Consider the following 22069-nt stretch of genomic DNA (forward strand, 5'->3'; position numbering starts at 1 on the left):
ATCAAAAGTTGGAATTAAGATTGCCGGGAGAAATATCAACAACCTAAGATATGCAGATGATACCACTCTAATGGCAGAAAGTGAAGAGGAACTAAAGAGCCTCTTGATGCGGGTGAAGAAGGAGAGTGCAAAAGTTGGCTTGAAACTCAACATTAAGAAAACCAAAATCATGGCATCCGGCCCTCTCAATTCCTGGCAATTAGATGGGAAAGAAATGGAGGTAGTGACAGATTTTATCTTCCTGGGCTCCAAGATCACCTCAGATGGGGACTGCAGCCAAGAAATTAAAAGACGCTTGCTCCTGGGGAGGAAAGCTATGGCAAATCTAGACAGCATACGAAAAAGCAGAGACATCACCCTGCCAACAAAGGTACGTATAGTCAAGGCCATGGTTTTCCCAGTTGCAATGTATGGCTGTGAAAGTTGGACCATAAGAAAGACTGAGTGACAAAGAATGGGGGGCCTTTGAACTATGGTGGTGGAGAAGACTCCTGCGAGTCCCCTGGACTGCAAGACGATCAAACCGGTCAGTCCTAGAGGAGATCAACCCTGACTGCTCTTTAGAAGGCCAGATCCTGAAGTTGAAACTCAAATACTTTGGCCACCTAATGAGAAGGAAGGACTCACTGGAGAAGGGCCTAATGCTGGGAAAGATGGAGGGCAAGAGAAGAAGGGGACGACAGAGAATGAGGTGGCTGGATGGAGTCACTGAAGCAGGAGGCGTGAGCTTCAAGGGACTCCAGAAGATGGTAGAGGACAGGAAGACCTGGAGGAACGTTGTCCATGGGGTCGCGATGGGTCGGACACGACTTCGCAATTAATAACAACAACACATTATAAAACCAGCCTTTTGTTTTAAAATACTCTTGATTCCTATTAGAAGAAACGGTAGAACGTTCTCCAGCTAGTTGGAAAGCGCTGTTTACTAGCTTTCTGTTCCACATTTGTAAACTTTTCAGAATATATTTTATTTATTTATTTATTTATTTATTTATTGGATTTATATCCCGCCCTTCTCCCGTAGGACTCAGGGCGACTCTGGGAGTTGAAGTTCACAGGTCCTAAAGTTGCCACGGTTAGATACCACTGACTTAGATTGGTTAACATTAATAGATCTAAGTCAGTGGTGTCCAACTGTGGCAACTTTTAAGACCTGTGGACCTCAACTCCCAGAATTCCCCAGCATGGCTGGCTGGTGGGCTGAGGAATTCTGGGAGTTGACGTCCATAGGTCTTAAAAGTTGCCAAAGTTGGACGCCACTGACTTACATCAATTAAGGTTAAGATTGCCAAATTTGGATACCCCTGATCTATGCGAACAACCATGTGCTTGTATATCATCTGCGTATCGAAAGTTCTACTGCCATAAGATCATGGGGTGAAAGGTCAGGAGCTCTTCAGGAATTCAGGACTACCACGACAGCCGTGGGATTGTCCCTGGTCATAACGGGTTGCATTCATGTCATAACAGGTTGCATTCATATGGAAAGGTGTAGATGGGATCTCGGTTTTATCTCAGTAAATATGAGTCTCTCCTCTCCCTATGGCAGGGGTAGGCAACCTTGGCTCTTTTATGACTCGTGGACTTCAACTCCCAGAATTCCTGAGTCAGCCATGCTGAGGGGAAAGGGAGAGGTTTCCAAGCTGAGCCATGCTGGCTCAGGAATTCTGGGAGTTGAAGTCCACGAGTCATAAAAGAGCCAAGGTTGCCTACCCCTTCGCTATGTAGTTGATTCCTTGTGCCAATTTTTGTATGGAGGATACACCTGATTTAGTCAACCTAAGGCACTTGATGGTTTCTGAGGGGGCCTGGGGAAGTCCCCAAGGTTTTGATGGGCAGTTGTATTTGAGGGCTTTGCCTCTTGGAACACGGCTGTCTTAGATAAGATGGAGCGTAGTGATAGAAAAGATATCCAGAACTTCAGTGGTGGAAGACAAAGAACTTTTCCAACTGACGTTGGGTAAATGTTCATGTTCAAGGCTATCTCAAGACTATCTCACTAAATAATTGTCCCGTTAATGACCATTTGAACTTATGATATGCTGAAAAAATACCTTTAGGACTTCTTATCCAAGAAGCTTAGAAGAAGCTGAAGAAGCTTCATGGATGAGAAGCCAACACAGTGCTAGGCTGCATTAACTGAGGGACAGAATCAAGATCACGTGAAGTGTTAATATCACTTTACAATGCCTTGGTAAGACCAGACTTGGAATCCTGCATCCAGTTTTGGTCACCACGATGTAAAAAAGATGTTGAGACTCTAGAAAGAGTGCAGAGAAGAGCAACAAAGATGATTAGAGGTCTGGAGGCTAAAACATACAAGGAACGGTTGCTGGAATTGGGGATGTCTAGTTTAACAAAGAGAAGGACGAGGGGGGACATGATAGCAGTGTTCCATTATCTCAGGGGCTGCCCCAAAGAAGAGGGAGTCAAGCTATTTTCCAAAGCGCCTGAAGGCAGGACAAGGAGCAACGGGTGGAAGCTAACCAAAGAGAGAAGCAACCTAGAACTAAGGAGAAACTTCCTGACAGTGAGAACAATTAACCAGTGGAACAACCTGCCTCCAGAAGCGGTGAATGCACCAACACTGGAAGTTTTTAAGAAGAAACTGGACAGCCATTTGTCCAAAATGGTATAGGGTTTCCTGCCTGAGCAGGGGGTTTGACTAGATGACCTCCAAGGTCCCTTCCAACTTTATCATCATCATCATCATCATCATCATCATCATCATCATCATCATCATCATCATCATTATTATTATTATTATTATTATTATTATTATTATATTCTCCAAAGCCCCTGAAGGCAGGACAAGAAGCAACGAATGCAAACTGATAAAAGACAGAAGCAACCTAGAACTAAGGAGAAATTTCCTGACAGTCAGAATAATTAACCAGTGGAACGACCTCCCTCCAGAAGTTGTGACTGCTTCAACACTGGAGGTTTTTAAGAAGAGACTGGACAGCCATTTATCCGAAATGGTATAGGGTTTCCTGCCTGAGCAGGAGGTTGGACTAGATGATCTCCAAGGTCCCTTCCAACTTTATTATTATCATTAAGTGAAAACACTTTCAAGGAAAAAGCAAGAAAGTCCAGTTGTCTTTTGGAAAAAGCACATTTAGGACAACCAGTCACAGCTGGCGTTCAACAAGCACATTTAGGACAACCACGACCTGGATGACTCTCTCTTTACGACTGGCTGTCAGATTTACTACTATTGTAGTATCCCTTCAGTCATTTGATTTCATTCGCAGCTGGCGTTCCAACAAGCAAACGCAATGGCGATGTCTCATTTAACAACGGTGGTGAGGTCATAAGTCTGGCATGTTCACACGTTTCACTTAATTCATGCAACATTTTAATATTTCACCACTCTTACTGCAATTAGGTTTTTTTTGTTTGTTTGTTTAAGTGACTCAAACCATTTTAGGCAAGAATGGGCTAAAATGGCATTTGTTTGATGCTCTGTGAATCATACTCGGAGTATCGGGTGGAAAAAAGTCCCTAGGATCTTGTCTGAGTTGGAGGCCAGATGGGCTGTTTCTGTGGAATTGACTGAGATTACCTCACGTGAGGTCATTCAGGATGAGTGTGAGCTTGTTCAGATGAAGAGGGCTGGGTTTCTCAGGATACTAGGCTTGTGAAAGCCTCTAGGCAGGTGACGGGAAGATGGATCACACAACATGGAAAATGCTTTCTTGGGTGAGAGGGTGACGCCTCCAGCCTTGGTGGATCTTGCTATGCCTCCTGTCAAGAAATCAACGTGACCCAGTTGACTGGAAGCATTTATAATCTAGTCTTCAGCCTTCTTTTTTTGTTGAGAAGGTGGTAGGTTTGCAATGACAGCTGGCCAGAAGGACGTGGATGACCTTGACTCTTTTTTAGTCTGGGTTCTTCTTTCTTCTTGTGCCATATCCATTATCGGACGTTGGCGATCATGTTGGCGATCCTGTTTGTATCAGCAGTCACACGAAAAAGTGCTGCTGAGTTTTGTCTAAACCAGTCCCTTAGATTTTGAAGCCACAATGTTCTTCTTCTGCCTGGACCTTGTTTGCCTTCAATCCTTCCCTGGAGGATTAAATGGAGTATGCCGTATGTATCTAGGTGTCGCATCACATCTCTGAAATATTCTAATTTTCGTTTTTTCATTGTTTTGATGATTTCCCTGGGCTTTCCCAGGCGGCTGATCACCTCCTCATTTCTGATCTTGTCAACCCAGCTTCTACGTAACAGCCGCCTGTAAATCCACATTTCAAATGCTTCTAGTTTCTTCAGGTGGCCTTCTGTTAGAGACCACGTCTGGGTTCAAGGGCAGTTAAACTACATGGAGTATACTTGTGGGTGGCTTTCGGTGGGAGGGACACTTTCGTGGTACTGCTTCAACTCTCTGTGACTTTTGAGGTCAATGACCAAGATACCTTTATGGGCCAGCACTAGAAGTTGGGAATGGGAGAGACCCTTCTGCAGCAGTTGTTCCGACTTAATGAGATGGTTCCAGTCTGTAGCGCCGGTGGAGGGAGATTGAATCCAATGGCCGTCCATCATGAGGTCCCTCATGATTTGGTGCTCTCTCCATTCCAGTTTAACAATGACATGACACTGCTGGGTGATGTTATCTTTAAGAGGTTAAGCACCATCCGTTTGCTATCCAGTTGAACCCCAAGTTGAACAGCTGATGCAACTGAGTTGCTGTTGAAATGCTTGGAAGGCTGTCAGGGTCTGGCTAGGATAGGATTTATTCCGGCAAGTAGTTACGGGGTCAGAGGCCATCTGACTGTAGGGATATGCTGTCTCCAGTCTTGCTCTACACCAGGGGTCTTCAAACTTGGCCCTTTTGTGACTTGTGGACTTCAACTCTCAGAATTCCTCAGCCAGCGTGAGTTGAAGTCCACCGGTCATAAAAGGGCCAAGTTTGAAGACCCTTGCTCTACACTGGGCTAGCTCATACTTTGGAGCTCCTCCCGGACTCGCAGCTCATACGTCACATTTTGATTGCAAGCAACAGTGCCAATTATTTTTTTCCCCCTCCGATTACTTTTCCACATCTCTCCTGCCACTGCATTTATTTTATTTTAAATTCCTGCAGCACGGGAAGTTCTGGTGTAAGACTTCATAGTGTCCTGAAGCCTTTCTCTGTGTCTTTCGGTAGGTTTCAGGCTATCCCGGTTCCCATGGAATTCCATCCCTGGCAGGTAGCATTTATCCAGGACAAGCTTCTCTGTTGGATCAAACAGATTCCTGGAACCATCGGCCTCAAGAAATATCCATGTGGCAACCCAACATGGAGGTAATTTCCACCCAGTTACTTCACAGACCTTCTCCCCCTCTCTCTCTTTTTGAAGTGTCTGTGGTAATGCACATATTATAGCACCAGCAATCACACTTAGACCAGTGGTGGCGAACCTATGGCACGCGTGCCAGAGGTGGCACACAGAGCCCTCTCTGTGGGCACACGCGCCACGCCCTGGAGATGGCAACCATCCCTCTTCAACCAGCCGCCCGCTAACTCGCCGAGGTCCCACGTGGCCAGATGCATCCCAGCACCCATGTGCTCGCTGGCCTCTGTGTGTGGGGGCCGATGGTGTCAGGCAGCAGCCGCCCCGGCCCCTGCCTCGCCTTGCCCTGTGACAATGGCACCGCCACCCTGCCTCACCTTGCCTCGCCTCACCCGGCAGGACGAGCCTCCTGCCCACCGCCCCACCTGCCAGAGACCCCCTGGATCTCCCCCAACCCTGCCTGGCCCCCACAGGCATCCCTCCCCACGAGCAACATCGAGGTGATCACACCCACCTTGGCCATACCCACCCAGTCTGCCATGACCACCACAGCCACACCCAACCAGTGGGCCACGCCCACCTGGCACCCGGCAATAAATAAGTAGTTTTTGGTTTGCAGTTTGGGCACTCGGCTGTCAACGCTGCAAATACTGTATATTCTTGCTTTGACAATATGCAGAACTGTCTGGTATTTATATAGTTAAACCAGCAACTGGGAAAGAGGGAGGAGCATAAGGATAGCAGGGGAGAAAGAAACCGGAAGTAAATCACATCTTCCAAGTTGATTGGAAGATGTGAACCATGACCCCAAAATAAGGGAGTGGGAAATGCTTGGAATGTTATGCGTAACGGAAGAGAAGCCAGACCTAAGCATTTCCACCATGCTGTACTGACGTCTCTGTAACCTTAATAAATGCTTTTAGGAGAAAATATGCCTGAAAGTCCTTTTAAGTGTTTCGTTAATCAGACACATGACATTGGCCTCTAAAAGGTTCGCCATCACTGACTTAGACGTACTTAGACGTACAGTGCTTTACAGCCCTCTCTTAAACAGTTTACAGAGTCAGCCTATTGTCCCCAACAATCTGGGTCCCCATTTTACCGACCTCAGAAGGATGGAAGGCTGAGTCAACCTTGAGCCAGTGAGGATCGAACTATCAAATTGCAGGCAGCAAGCAGGCAGCAGAATTAGCCCGCAATACCGCATTTTAACTACTGCGGCCCCATGCCCATATTCCTTAAATATTATGGTGGAATTGAAGGGCAACCTAAATTTGTCAGTTAATCTTTCTGATAAATTTTAGATGGCTCATGGATACCTCCCGTGAGCTCATGGGGACTGTCAAGTGTTAGCCCATACCAAAGAGCTGTTTAGGAATAATTGAACAACGAATGGAACGGCTTGCCTTCTGAAGTTGTGGGTGCTTCATCACTGGAGCCTTTCAAGAAAAGACTGGACAGCCCTTTTGTCAGAAATGGTATAAGGTCTCCTGCTTGAGCAGGGGGGGTTGGACTAAATGACCTCCAAGGTCCCTTCCAACTCTGTTCTTCTGTTATTCCTGTGGCTTGTGATTCAGCCACTTAAAATTCTGAGACAGTCTTGAGATTTCATGACTTCCGTGGCAAGTGTGGTGGGTATGTCATTACTGATATTTATGCCTTATTTGGCAGGCTGTAGCTTTAGTTCACTTCTTTCTGTTAGGTAGATTATTGTAATCTAGATGGGAGGAAATTTTTACAGTTCTGCTAGAATTGGCGTGGCTTACATCTTTGGCAGAGGTTCAATGAGACCAATGAAGTTGCCCAACTCCCAAAGGTTAGATGATCTGAATGGCTTTGTATTAACACTTACGATGGACATGTCTACTTGACATTCAAAGACCAGATCAATCCACCGCACAGGGCCAAAAAATGTTGAAGCTAAAATGATGTTGGCGGCAGTGAAATGGGTGGAATCCCGTTGATGGCAAATTTGGAAGTAGCGTGATTGAACAGAAGCTAGAATTCACTAGAACAGGGGCCTTCAAACTTGGCTACTTTAAGACGTGTGGACTTCAACTCCCAGAATTCCTCAGCCAGCTGACACACTGATGTACACATTCCCAGAGAGCATGGATCCTCACACACATACACACTTCCCAAATCTTCCTTTGAAGTCCACAAGTTTAAAGTGGCCAAGTTGGAAGACCCCTGCACTAGAAGCTTTACTGTAGCAGTGATGTAAGCATACAAGTTGGCAGAGATGGGTAACTATGGCCCTTTGACGACCTGTGGACTTCACAGCTGGCTCAGGAATTCTGGGAGTTGAAGTCCACGGGTCATCAAGGGGGCCATCGTTGCCCATCCTTGCTCTGAAGGTATGGAGACAACACTTGGAGAGGTGAGATTTATCACAAGCATGTTAGACCTTTGCGTGGATTATGAACGCAGGTGATGGATGGCTGGTTGAGTAACCAGCAGCTTTGATTCCACCCTGTAACGGGCAACGATGAGGCTTTTGTTTAACTATCCCAGGGGTCTTCCAACTTGGCCCTTTGATGACTTGTGGACTTCAACTCCCAGAATTCCTCAGCCAGGCACACTGGCTGAGGAATTCTGGGAGTTGAAGTCCACAAGTCATAAAAGGGCCAAGTTGGGAAGACCCCCCTGAACTATCCTCCCTGTTGGATTGTCTCTGCATAGTTTCCAATGTATTTTGAAGCTTCAGCTGTTCCGGAATGCCTCACTATATTATTGACTTGGGATCAGCCTGTGACTCTTGCGTCATAGTGATTTCTTCAGCTATTGGATCATTCCTGGATGCAGTTGGCTGTGCTTTGTAAAGCACTGCAGACCGTTGGCTATGCTTTGTAAAGCCTTGCAGAAATTGGGGTGAGGCCATTTCAAACAATATTATCTCAAGCAGATTGGTGTGGTTGTTAAAGGCCTTTCCAGTTGCCTGCCACTGTGACTGCCATCAAAGGAGACCAGTCTGTCTCCATTTCTGGTTGTTTGCCAATAGGGTAGAACTTCATTCAGGCACTGATTAGCATTTAAACCAGGGGCCTTCAAACTTGGCAACTTTTAAGACTTGTGGACTTCAACTGCCAGAATTCCTCAGCCAGCCCTGGCTGGCTGAGGAATTTTGGGAGTTGAAGTCCACAAGTCTTAAAAGTTGCCACGTTTTAAGGCCCCTGGTTTAAAAATACTTCTTGGGGACAGAACGTTTAGTCAGATCATTCTTGTTACTTCTTTTCTTGTGCTTTTTGCAAGTGTCAAAGTAGAAAGAAAGAAACCCCAACCCAGATCTTAAAACATAATTAAAACCAGATAGAGGTGGGTTTTTTTTTTAAATAAATCTGTATTTTATTGGTTGCTTCCTTGAATGCCATTTTTAGCAGAGAGCTACAATAAAGAAAATATTTGAAAGAAAAAGTATTACAGATGTTTCTCAAAGCGTGAGTAGAGGGGCATCCATCTTAGCATACAGTTTTTGTATACCTTTCTGGCGTCGTCTTTTCTGCAGCGCAAAAACACGGGGAGCTTTGTGTGTGTGTGCATGTACACACTCACACATAGGTAACTGAGGGAGAAAGAGAAAGTTTGCTTCTTAATTCATTTTTCATCTGTTTCATCTCCTAAATTCAGAGTAGCTCCTTGTTTTCCTTAATTTGCCCCAGCCCATAGTCAACATGTATCAGAACAAACTCAGACTTCAACTCCCAGAATTCCTCAGCCAGGCACATGTGCCTGGCTGAGGAATTCTGGGAGTTGAAGTCCACAAGTCATTAAAAGGGCCAAGTTTGAAGACCCCTGACTTAGAGACATGCGTGCTTCATATAGGAATGATGGATCAGCAGAAAGCATTTGAAACCTTTGCTGATCGTTCATGTTATAATACAGGAATTCTTCCTTGCTGAGAAAGAAGGCTTGTTTGGAGTGCCACAAAATTGTCAGTAAAGTCAATAAATGTGTATGTGTGTCTCGGTGTGGCTTGGGTGGAGCAAACTTCACAACTTCATGACTTTGAGATACATTAAAGCTATAGAGCTCTCAGCATTCAAACAGGCTGTCTGGCCGTTTTGGAAATCGTATTGTCAAGATATGAAGGGACGCCAGTCCTGGGAACATGGGATCATAATGCCAAGCATTGACTTAATTGCTACTTGAGTCACCTGTGGTTTTTCCTAATACAAAGAAGTCCACTGTTAGGTGAAGTCTCCAAGCATTTGTTACCTTAAAAGTCTCTCTTTTTATTTGTGCCTCTTTGTGAAGCATATTTTCTGCCTGATGGGCCTTTTCTGCTACCCAGACTTTGGTTTTAAATTCTTGCATGAACAACTCTTGAAGTGAGTATTGAATTAGGTTAGATAGGTTTGGGTTTCGTGGCGGTGTTTGGTTTTAATCTGAAAAAATCCAGCACCACTTTATTACGGCACTGGTTAGGCCACACTTGGAATACCGCGCCCAGTTTTGGTCGCCACAATACAAAAAGGATATTGAGTCTCTAGAAAGAGTGCAGAGAAGAGCAATAAAGATGATTAGGGGGCGGGAGGTTAAAACACACAAAGAACCGTTGCGGGAATTGGGTATGTCTAGTCTATTGACAAGAAGGTCTAGGGCAGGGTCTCCAACCGTGGCAAATTTACGACTTGTGGACTTCAACTGCCAGAATTCCTCAGCCAGCATGGCTGGCTGAGGAATTCTGGGAGTTGAAGTCCACAAGTCGTAAAGTTGCCAAGGTTGGAGACCCCTGATCTAGGGGGTTTCATGGTAGCAATTTTCAAAGAGGGGCTTGACCTATTATCCAAACATCTGAGGGCAGGAGAAGAAATAATAGATGGAAACTTATCAAGGAGATCCAACCGAGAATTAAGGGGAAACTTCTTCCCAGGGAGAACATAATTATCAGTGGAACAGCTTCGCCTCCAGAAGTTGTGGATGCTCCATCATTGGAGGTTTTTAAAATGAGGTTGAACATCCCTTTGCCTGGTGTGATATAGGCCCTCGTGTTTGAGCAGGGGGCTGGACTAGAAGACCTCCAAGATCTCTTCTAACTCTTATTCTGTATTCTATGTTCTGCCTTACCACCAAAGCTAACGTATTAGGCCATTGGTACTACATTGTTTTCCGCATTTTTTCCCCATAACCCAGAGAACAAGTATATACTTTTCTTTAAAAAGAAAAGTAGTAACTGTGAGAGGGATCTCGGAATCCTAGTGGACAATCACTTAAATATGAGCCAGCCGTGTGCTACAACTGCCAAAAAGGCCAACACAGTGCTAGGCTGCATTAACAGAGGGATAGAATAAAGATCACGTGAAGTGTTAATACCACTTTACAATGCCTTGGTAAGGCCACACTTGGAATATTGCATCCAGTTTTGGCCACCACGGTGTAAAAAAGATGCTGAGACTCTAGAAAGAGTACAGAGAAGAGCAACAAAGATGATTAGGGGACTGGAGGCTAAAGCATATAAGGAACGGTTGCTGGAATTGGGTCTGTCTAGTTTAATGAAGAGAAGGACGAGGGGGGAACATGATAGCAGTCTTCCAGTATCTCAAGGGCTGCCCCAAAGAAGAGGGAGTCAAGCTATTCTCCAAAGCACCTGAAGGCAGGAGAAGAAGCAACGGATGGAAACTGATCAAGGAGAGAAGCAGCCTAGAACTAAGGAGAAACTTCCTGACAGTTAGAACAATTAACCAGTGGAACAACCTGCCTCCAGAAGCAGTGAATGCGCCAACACTGGAAGTTTTTAAGAAGAAACTGGACAGCCATTTGTCCGAAATGGTATAGGGTTTCCTGCTTGAGCAGGGGGTTGGACTAGATGACCTCCAAGGTCCCTTCCAACTTTATCATTATTATTATTATTATTATTGATGACAATCACATTAAAATTAATATCATTGAAAGTTTAACCTTTTACCTTGTCTCTTTTCTGTTCACCCACCCTGCTTTGTAGGATTCCGGCAGTTTGGATATGCGCGGAATGGGACATGTCCTACCAGCACATCTAATGGAAGAGCGATTGATACGACAGCAGCAGGAAATGGAGGAAGACCAGAGATGGTTGGAAAAAGAGGAGCGGTTTCTGGTAACACAATTTTTTGCTTGTTTGTTTCCTTGTTGCAACTACACAAAGCTCTTTCCCTCTCAGTGCATATATATATATAAGTGGATCAGGTTACTGTTTTATTTCTGATAATAGTAGGAAAACAGAGTCCCTGTTTCCATTCAATGCTTGCTAACGTTCCCACCAACACTGTCTTTAAATATCCCTTTCAGATATTTATTTTTGTTCCGTTTATTTATTTTTCACATTTCTGAACCGTCCGTCTCCCTCAAAGAGGGCCGGTTACTATTAGAAGTGAGTCAAATCACCTCAATCTTTGTTGATCATGTGACTGGTGGCGACTTTAAGGATGGGTCATAAGGCACTTTTGTCAGTCCTATCACCGCTTCAAACCGTCGTTAAAGAAATGGTGATATGTGGGAGGAGTAGCAGTAGCACTTAGACTTATATACCGTTCCACAATGCCTTACAACACTCTCTGAGTAGTTACTGCGTCAGCACATTTGCCCCCAACTATCTGGGTCCTCATTTTACCAACCTGGAAAGGATGGAAGAATCTGTATGTATAGATACTTGAGCAAGAAGATGCCATCTGTAAGTCCAAGAGTACGGTCTTCAAACTTGGCGACTTTAAGACTTGTGGACTTCAACTCCCAGAATTCCTCAGCCAGCTGGGCTGGCTGAGGAATTCTGGGAGTTGAAGTCCACAAGTCTTAAAGTCGCCAAGTTTGAAGACCTCTGGTCAAGAGGCTTATTTTGACGTTTTGTGGCTTCCTCAAAACATGGGCAAGCTTAGAGCTTGGGTGACTCTATATCAGGGGTCTTCCAACTTGGCCCTTTTATGACTTGTGGACTTCAACTCCCAGAATTCCTCAGCCAGCCATGCCACGGGTCATAAAAGGCCAAGTTTGAAGACCCCTGCTCTATATCTTGTCAGGCTGGGTCTCAGGCTGGGATCAGCACTATCCAAACCAACAAACTCTTCGCAGACTGAATAATACATCTGCAACTGTATAATTTCATTTTTTAAAATGAAAATGAGACTGTAAATGGATGTAAAATTTCAACTGTGATCTCTTTATCTCTTCCCCGTTGCCAATCCCGCTGAATAATCAATCTTTTCTGACTAAAGCCTTGCTATCTAGTCTGCTAAACAGCTGGACCTGTAGATTTTGTTTTCACGAAGTCTGTGCTTGCACACTTCCTTTAATGCTACCAAATAAGGGAAAAAACAATGTTGTTCCCAAGGGGGAAAAGAAGCAGCTGTAACTATTCTTAATGAAATTGTTTTGAACCATCTATTGACTGTCCCTTTCCTTTGAGTGAAAATGGAGCATGCATCTCACTCCCAAATGGGGTATTAAGGTTTTGACATAATTGCTCTACTTCAAAAAAAGAAATCTTGTTCTAAAGGGAGAATAAAGGGAATTGTTTTGTACAGTACTTAGTGTGTGTATGTGTGTGTATGTACATATACATACACATATACATACACATATATATAAACATCAATTTTATATCGAGAAAGTTCGTTCCAGATGTTTCAAACAGTTGTGGTACAAATTGTGCAAAAACCATATGTTCGCCAGTTCTTTGAACAACTTGGTGTAAAATTCCATTTTAAAACTGGGCTAGAAATATTTTAGGGGGAGAAACGGATTTTATTCCAAAGGTTCAACATACTATTGCGTATAAAAATAAATAAAGGCAGTGCCAGGGTATTTCCCAATGGGTTTTCATTCATTTTTAATTATTTTTTCCCCAGTTCACTTTCTGGGAAGTGAAGTGGCAATATTTTGGGCACTTTTATACACAACTTTTATACTACATTGGTTCTCCATTTTTCTCCAGCTGTGACTTCTTTTGAAAAGTTCCCCCATAGCATAAATATAGATCCAGCTGAGACATTACAGGAAATCCATCATGTGGTTCTTTTTAATCTCTTAGAACAGACATGTCAAACTCATGACGTCACTTGACGTCGCGCAACGTATCGGAGCTTTTTTGCCATTGCCGGCAATGGGGTGGGCGTGGCTCCGGTATGATGAAACTGGCCCACGGGGCGGCAGTTTGATACCCCTGTCTTAGAATCTCTTCTCATCTCTTCAATTTGCTGCTTTTGTGATTGGCCAGGATGCATTCACTCTTTATTTTCAGGATTCACTCCTAATCAAATTGAATAAAGGTCATCTTCCAGTTACAACTATAATGAAGCCTGGCCACTGGGCATTACGTTGTGATGGTCATAAAGCGAGTCATTCACATGACTGTCCTGATTTTATGATCTTTTTTGACATTGTTCATTAAACAAACATGGTCGTTAAGTGAACAATACTGTGGTGAATAGAATAGAATAGAAAATAGAATAGAATAGAATAGTGATAAGAATAAAATAGAATAGAATATAGAGAATAGAATAGAATAGAATAATGATAAGAATAGAATAGAATAGAATAATGATAATAGAATAGAATAGAATAATGATAAGAATAGAATAGAATAGAATATAGAGAATAGAATAGAATAGAATAAAGAATAGAATAAAGAATAGAATAGAACAGAACAGAATAGAATAGAAAATATGGAATAGAGAATAGAATAGAATAGAATAGAATTAAGAATAGAGCTGGAAGGGACCTTGGAGGTCTTCTAGTCCAGCCCCCTACTTAAGCAGTAGAACCTATCCTATACCATCTCAGACAAGTGACTGTCTAGTTTCTTCTTAAAAACCTCCAGTGAATGGAGTGCCCACAATTTCTGTAGGCCAGCTGTTCCACCGGTTAATTGTCCTCACTGTCAGGTAGCTTCTCCTCAATTCCAGGTTGCTTCTCTCTTTGGTCAGTTTCCAACCATTGTTTCTTGTCCTGCCCTCTGGTGCTTTGGAGAATAATTTGACCCCCTCTTTTTTTGTGGCAGCCCCATTGGTTTGCTATGGGGCTGGTTTTCCTAAAAACTGGAAGTAACTCCTTTTTTTGTCCTAAAACATGGCTGCAAGCACACGGCAAATTATTGTAAATGTGCCCTGGTTGCCAGGGGTAGGCATGTAACTGGGGGGGGGGGGACTTTGAAAACTTTAAATCCCGCTAGCCCCTAATCCAGGAATCCAGGGGTAGGCAACCTTGGCTCTTTTATGACTCGTGGACTTCAACTCCCAGAATTCCTGAGCCAGCCACGCTGAGGGGAAAGGGAGAGGTTTCCAAGCTGAGCCGTGCTGGCTCAGGAATTCTGGGAGTTGAAGTCCACGAGTCATAAAAGAGCCAAGGTTGCCTACCCCTGACCTAGTTAGACCCATCAAACCTCAGTCACTAAGCGACCGGTCGTAAGTCGAAGATTATCTGGACGTGTTTTACAGAGGCACAGTGTCAGCCAGGGTCTTTCATGGCTGCGACTGGGGTCCCTGTATGCAGACTTTAATAGAAGACGCAGACTTTCTGACAACTATACACATTCATCCCGGCATTGCGCAGTCAATGCTCTCAAGCACACTGGGCTAGGCTGTGTTTGGAGTCATGTGAAGAAATTTTCTCCCCAAGAAAAGAACATTAATATCAGTGGTGCTTCAGCAGAGTCATTTGGGACTCGTGATGCTCCTCTAGCTGGTGTCCTGCCAGTGCTGGGATTGGCTTCCCCTCTTGAACTGTAGAAGGAAGAAATGTTTCCCAGCAGCAGCCAAACCCAGAAAGGAACATTTTGAAAGCCTAACGATGTTTAGCGTATTTCCTTAAGCCATCGCTTCCATTCTCCTCTGGTGGAGAGGATGGGGAGGCACTGGCTTAAGTCAATGCATAAATAAGAATAATTGAGTTCGGTTCAGGCCTCAAAGGAAGTGTTTTGATGGACTGTAGCTTTGCTTCAGTGGTTATATAAAGTACTGCCTCAAAATACACGCCCGTCCACCTCTGATCGGTTGAGGGTCAAGTCTGCAAACAGAATTGCCTACTTTTTTAAAACCTGGCCCAGATCGATCTGCATCGTGGTTTTGCTGCTTGCATCTTGCTGAAGGTGGCGTGCATGATCTGAGCCTGTGCTCAGCAAAACGTTAGTGCCGATCACCATTATTGCAAAGATCACTGTTGTATCAGGGACTGATTTGATTCTCTCCATATTAGTGTTTCTCAACCTCAGCAGCTCTAAGTACAGATCGTCCTCGACTTAGGACCACGGTTTAGCCCAAAATTTCTGTCGTTAAGTGAGACATTTGTTAAGTGAGTTAGGCTCCGTTTTATGACCTTTCTTGCCTCTGTTGTTAAGTGAATCAGTGCAGTTCAGGGGTCTTCAAACTTGGCCCTTTTATGACTTGTGGACTTCAACTCCCAGAATTCCTCACCCAGGCGTGCCTGGCTGAGGGATTCTGGGAGTTGAAGTCCACAAGTCATGAAGGGGCCATAGTTCCCCCATGCTGGCTCAGGAATTCTGGGAGTTGAAGTCCCCGAGTCATGAAGGGGGCCATAGTTCCCCCATGCTGGCTCAGGAATTCTGGGAGTTGAAGTCCATGAGTCACAAAAGAGCCAAGGTTGCCTACCCCTGGGCTAGCCATTTGATGGGCTCCATACCGCTCTGGGTTCCCCCATCCCGCTGGCAGAACCAGGTCTTCAGCGCCTTCCGAAAGTGTGTCGGAGTGGGGGCCAGTCTAATTTCCGCAGGGATGATGTTCCAGAGAGAAGGAGCCACCACGGAGAAGGCCCTTCTTCTGGGTCCCGCAACATTCCTTGCCCTCCCCGCTCTAGGGGGTCGGGTGGATGTGACCGGCCAGAGACGGTCCCTCAGATAAGTGTTACCATCACTGCTATCACCATTTTCAAAGAATGGAGGCCTTTGAACTATGGTGCTGGAGAAGACTCCTGCGAGTGCCCTGGACTGCAAGGCGATCAAACCGGTCAGTCCTAGAGGAGATCAACCCTGACTGCTCTTGAGAAGGCCAGATCCTGAAGTTGAAACTCAAGGACTTTGGCCACCTAATGAGAAGGAAGGACTCACTGGAGAAGAGCCTGATGCTGGGAAAGATGGAGGGCAATAGAAGAAGGGGGACGACAGAGAATGAGGTGGCTGGATGGAGTCACTGAAGCAGGAGGTGTGAGCTTAAAGGGACTCCAGAAGATGGTAGAGGACCGGAAGGCCTAGAGCAGTGGTTCTTAACCTGTGGGTCGGGACCCCATTTGGGGTCGATCGACCATTTCACGGGGGTCGCCAAGCAAGGCTGTCCGCCATTTTTTTTGTCCGCCATTTTTTCCCCTTTTCCGGCGGGTGCCTTACCTCCCTTGGGCTGGGCCAGCTGGTGGTTGGCCTGCTCCATCTCTGCCGCTTGCCAGCTACGCCTCGGCCGGCCCAGGGGGCGAAACCACACATGCGCGGTGCTCCCGGGCAGGGAAAGTCCTCGACTTACGACCGGTTGGGTAGTCCTCGACTACGACCGGTTTAGTCCTCAACTTACGACCGGTTTAGTCCTCGACTTACGACCGGTTGGGGTCGCGGCATTAAAAAGGTTGAGAACCACTGGCCTAGAGGAACATTGTCCATGGGGTCGCAATGGGTCGGACACGACTTTGCAACTAACAACAAAAATTTTCAAACATCCCCACCCACATACACTCCAGTGGCCATCCCAGATTCACTAAGGAAGCATTAGCAACAACAAAACGGATGGATATTTTTTTTTATGCTAAAGTTGGGCTTTATGATTTTTTTGGCCTTAGAATAAAAAAAAGAAAAAAAAAAGGAACCAGGGTTTGGTTTTCCCTCCGTTGTGCATTTTTCCCCACTACGTTGAGGAAAAGCGACATGGAATGGAGTACAACAGCCCAGTTATTCTTTGTGGAAAAGGGCGGGCTAGCGCTAATTATATCTTGGGCCTCCCCGGAGGATTCAGCTTAAACGAAGGCCTGTGAACGGTTCAGTTTTATGGCGTTGGCTCGGATGTCACTGCTGTCGGAGGTTGTGCTAGCGTGCAGTTGCCTTTGTGTAGCAGAGCCTTCTTACCCAACTGGGTTTATCTGGGTTTATTGCATCTGGAGGCTGTTCCGTAGATATACTATCCCTGCAAGTTGTATAGTGGTTACATAATGCCATGTAAAGCAAAAAAAGGATGACATAACTTCAGAGTTTTTGAGGAAATGGTGTGATTGTTTAACAACAACAACAACAACAACAACAACAACAATAATAATAATAATAATAATAATAATAATAATAAAGTTGGAAGGGACCTTGGAGGTCATCTAGTCCAACCCCCTGCTCAGGCAGGAAACCCTATACCATTTCGGACAAATGGCTGAGGAATTCTGGGAGTTGAAGTCCACAAGTCTTAAAGTTGCCAAGTTTGAAGACCCCTGCCATATATTAAATAAATTATATAAGCTTTATAATGGGATGCTAACACACTGATGTACACATTCCCAGAGAGCATGGATCCTCACACACCTACACACTTCCCAAATCATCCTTTGCTGGGAACTTGGTGTTGAACTTTATTTTGTGAAAGAATCATTCATTGTATTCTAATATTTTCTTCTGTAACCTTTGTATTCTTTTTTTTTTCTTATGTACTTTGCAACTTCGCTGCTTGCGGAGCCTTAAGATTTTCTGTTATTTAATTAAAATATATGCACATGCTGTTTCTTGTGCTCAAAGTTTCAAATTTACAAGAGCGTCAAACAACACTGCAAGATAAAACACAGAAAAACAAGGGGAGCTGGTAGCCGAGGAAGCCTACGCAAAAAGATTATTTTTAAAAAAAATTAACAGATAGATAATGCTTCAGCAGCCAGGCAGAGAAGTTAGTTCATTTCATTAGAAAGCTAAATACAGTTTGACCTTGAAGTCTTCACCCTGCCTAAATGTGGGAATAGACCTCCATCTGCAAATGGTCATCCCCCTATGTCTAATTTGTTTAGGAGAGGACCATCTTGTAGGCGTCTGCCCATATGTTCAGATCTTCAATAAGTTGTCATTACACAATAGCTCCTTTGTGAATAGATTGGCGGATTCTGCCACTTAAATTTATGGATGAGGTTTGACAGATAACTGTACGTTCAATTGTCTGTTCTGTCTCTTCTGCTAAATGATGCCAGCAGTCTACTTTGGCTCAAACTCATAATGCCCCATCAATTCATGAATCCCTCACTTTCAGATATCTGCAATTTATTATAATAATGATGATGATGATGATGATGTTGGAAGGTACCTTGGAGGTCATCTAGTCCAACCCCCTGCTCAGGCAGGAAACCTATACCATTTCGGACAAATGGCTGTCCAGTCTCTTCTTAAAAACTTCCAGTGTTGGAGCATTCACCGCTTCTGGAGGCAGGTTGTTCCACTGGCTAATTGTTCTCACTGTCAGGAAATTTCTCCTTAGTTCTAGGTTGCTTCTCTCCTTGATTAGTTTCCATCCGTTGCTTCTTGTCCTGCCATCAGGTGCTTTGGAGAATAGCTTGACTCCCTCTTCTTTGGGGCAGCCCCTGAGATATTGGAACACTGCTATCATGTTCCCCCCTCGTCCTTCTCTTCATTAAACTAGACATACCCAATTCCAGCAGCCTTTCCTTATATGTTTTAGCCTCCAGTCCCCTGATCAACTTTGTTGCTCTTCTCTGCACTCTTTCTAGAGTCTCAACATCTTTTTTACATCCTGGTGAGCAAAACTGGATGCAGGATTCCAAGTGTGGCCTTACCAAGGCATTGTAAAGTAGTATTAACACTTCACGTGATCTTGATTCTATCCCTCTGTTAATTTGTAACACATCTTTCTGAATTCCGAGTTATCCCTTCCACATTGGATACATGGAAGATGAAAAAGAAGCAATTCCTTAGCGTTCTCAAATCAAAAGACTGGTTCCGGTCTTTCATCTCATTCTACTCCGCCACTTGAATTTTGTTGGATGTCTCCGTTTTGGTCTTGACAGCAACCGAATCTGAAGAGTTTTGTGATGTATGTATATATTTTCTGCATTCATCTGATGAATTAGGTTCAATCCTACAGTTGTAAGAAGGCGAGGGAAAGGGTGGTGATGAAGGATTGCTTGGTTAACCCAGGAGATGTGGAAACATTTTTTTTTTAAATTGCAGTAAATACTTAAAAACAAAACCAGGAAGAAAAGCCAAAAAAAAAAAAAGAATTTAAGAAAAAGATTTGCAAGCGGTAAAAAATTGAATAGAAATGCCAAAGTAATATTAGACCTGAACTGCATTTTAAAGTACCTTGAACAATTTATGACTTCAGAACCATTGTAAAAATCAAGTTAGCATCAGTGAGTAAATTAGTAGAATATGAATTGTAAATCGGAATGAAAGCTAATCAAGGTTTCTGTCTCACCTAAAAAAATACATCTGTATTTAACAAATGAAGCAAAAGCTAACGCGTTAAAGAAAAACCCAACTTTGCATATAAAACTTTGCATATATTACATGTCTGTATGTAGAATTATAGTCCATAAATGGCTTCCAACTTGAATTAAAATCTGTTTCAGACTTTTTCTTTTTCAGATTTTATTTTTGACAGTGACACATGAGCATACAACTTATTTTGGCATTCTATTAAAGAGGGAATTATGTGTGATTTCCAGTAAAAGACTTAAAAGTATCCTGGCAACGGTCACCAATAAACAAAGCCAATTTGGTATATTTTGTAGTGATAGATGGTTTTGGTGCTGTTCAACTGAAAGACATCTGGGAAGAAAGAGAATTCAGCCTTAAAATTTATTTCCTTCTAAAATAAACTGTCTTCCAGCACGGTTAAGCTTTACAGCCTTGCCCCCAGATATTAAAACACACACACACACACACACACACACACACACAAAAAAAACCACAGACTTTTGTGAGCTACTTGGGTCATTGAGAATTAGAGGGCATAAACATTTTGTCTTTACTACATTTCCAAAAGGTTCTAGATCTAGATGATCCATTTTGTTCCTCATCAGTGGAGTTATAGTTCAGTGTAAAATGTCTTGGTAAATTTAGTATTTATCTTCCAGTGATGCCCCCTTTGTGGGGGTAAATTTAATATTTATTTCCCAGTGATATCTCCCATTGTTACACATTAATTATTTGGTTTCAGTTGTGCATCCATTTAAATACAGTAGACTGTTGCTGTTCCGTCACTATTTCTTGAGTTGAAAAGATTGGGAAGATTTAAATCCATTTTCAGCCACGCAAGCTCATTGGGTGACTTTGGCCTCATCACCCTCAACTCTTAATCCCAACAATCCTGGTGTGAAGGGAAGTCCCACGAAAGCCACGTTCAGCCCCTGGAGAAAAAGCAGGAAATAAACCAATATGGTTGAGCCGTGGACTGTTCCTTGAGTGCCTTGGGGCCACCCCACTAATATGGCTGTCCCATTTCTGCAGATGGAGATTTTCACACAATAGACCAGGGGTCTTCAAACTTGGCCCACGTGCCTGGCTGAGGAATTCTGGGAGTTGAAGTCCACAAGTCATAAAAGGCCCAAGTTTGAAGACCCCTGCAATAGACTGACACATACTCAAGCTTCCTTGTAAAGTAGGGGTCCCCAACCGTGGCAACATTAAGACTTGTGGACTTCAAGTCCCAGAATTCCTCAGCCAGTCATGCTGGCTGAGGAATTCTGGGAGTTGAAGTCCACAAGTCATAAAGCCATGGTTGGAGATCCCCATTATAAAAGAATGGGTTGCCATTTGAACCTCTGGGAAATCAGTCATTTATTGACAGATGAACAGGAGATGGTACCTGTTTTTTTTTTTCTGCACATGCAGCTTGAATGGTAAGCAAAATATTGGACCAAAGACAACAAATGGAGTTGTGTGGTTGAGCCAGGAATTAGGCTGGGTCCTTGTGGTTCCAAATTCAGAAAATACAATTTAATACAAGCAATAAAGTACACAATCGGTTCTTCTTGATATTTTTAATTGGCGCTTAAATTAGGTTAATCTTCTTCAACAAAGACTTCTTACAATATGAAAGCTGTTTTTATTACAGTATGTGTTTGGATGGACTGTAGCTTTGCTTCCGTGGTTGTATAAAGTATTGCCTCAAAATACACACCCATCCACCTCTGATCATTTGAGGGTCAAGTCTGCAAAGAGAATAGCCAACAGGGAACGGAAATACAGGAGGCAGCAGCTGGGATAACTAGCTAGAGATAATGATAATTGGTAATTTGTAACACAGGTAATTGGGTGTGATACAGCTACTCTTAGGTTGGTAAGGTGATTATAAAAATGATGAGCCAGATGGTTAAAGATTTGCAGATTGATAGATAATTATTTGTACAGATGGATGGATAGATTTGGATAGATAGACAGCTAGACAGATATAGATCGGGGTGTCAAACTCGCAACGTCACGTGACGTGTCGCGACGTATCACGACTTTTTTGCCATTGGCAGCAATGGGGTAGGCGCGGTTTCGCTATGATGTTTGACACCCCTGATATGGATTGATAGATTTGTATAAGTTTGCGTAGATAGATTGATAAATAGATTTAGATTGATAGGTTGATAGCTTTGTACAGATGGATAGATTTCTGTAGATAGATTTAGACTGATAGATTTGTATAGATTTGTGTAGATTTAGATTGATGGATTTATGTAGATATAGATTTGTATAGATAGATTTGTGTTAGATAGATTTAGATTGATAGATTTGGATAGATAGATAGATAGATAGATAGATAGATAGATAGATAGATAGATAGATAGATAGATAGATAGATAGATAGATAGATAGATAGATAGATAGATAGTTGATGGATGGATGGATGGATAGATAG

General features: G+C 43.6%; 1 protein-coding gene across 1 annotated transcript in view; it reads left to right on the top strand.

Annotated features, from left to right (window-relative positions):
* Positions 1–22069, top strand: part of LOC107299973 (focal adhesion kinase 1-like) — a 57634-nt gene that overhangs the window by 31195 nt on the left and 4370 nt on the right. Inside the window, exons 8-9 of the mRNA XM_015829318.2 lie at positions 5150–5287; positions 11218–11349. Coding sequence (XP_015684804.2) covers positions 5150–5287; positions 11218–11349 — 270 coding nt within the window. The remainder of the gene's footprint in view (positions 1–5149; positions 5288–11217; positions 11350–22069) is intronic.

This window comes from Protobothrops mucrosquamatus, unplaced genomic scaffold (assembly GCF_001527695.2).
Source record: "Protobothrops mucrosquamatus isolate PMUCROS unplaced genomic scaffold, P.Mucros_1.0 scaffold5842, whole genome shotgun sequence".
Lineage (NCBI taxonomy): Eukaryota > Metazoa > Chordata > Lepidosauria > Squamata > Viperidae > Protobothrops > Protobothrops mucrosquamatus.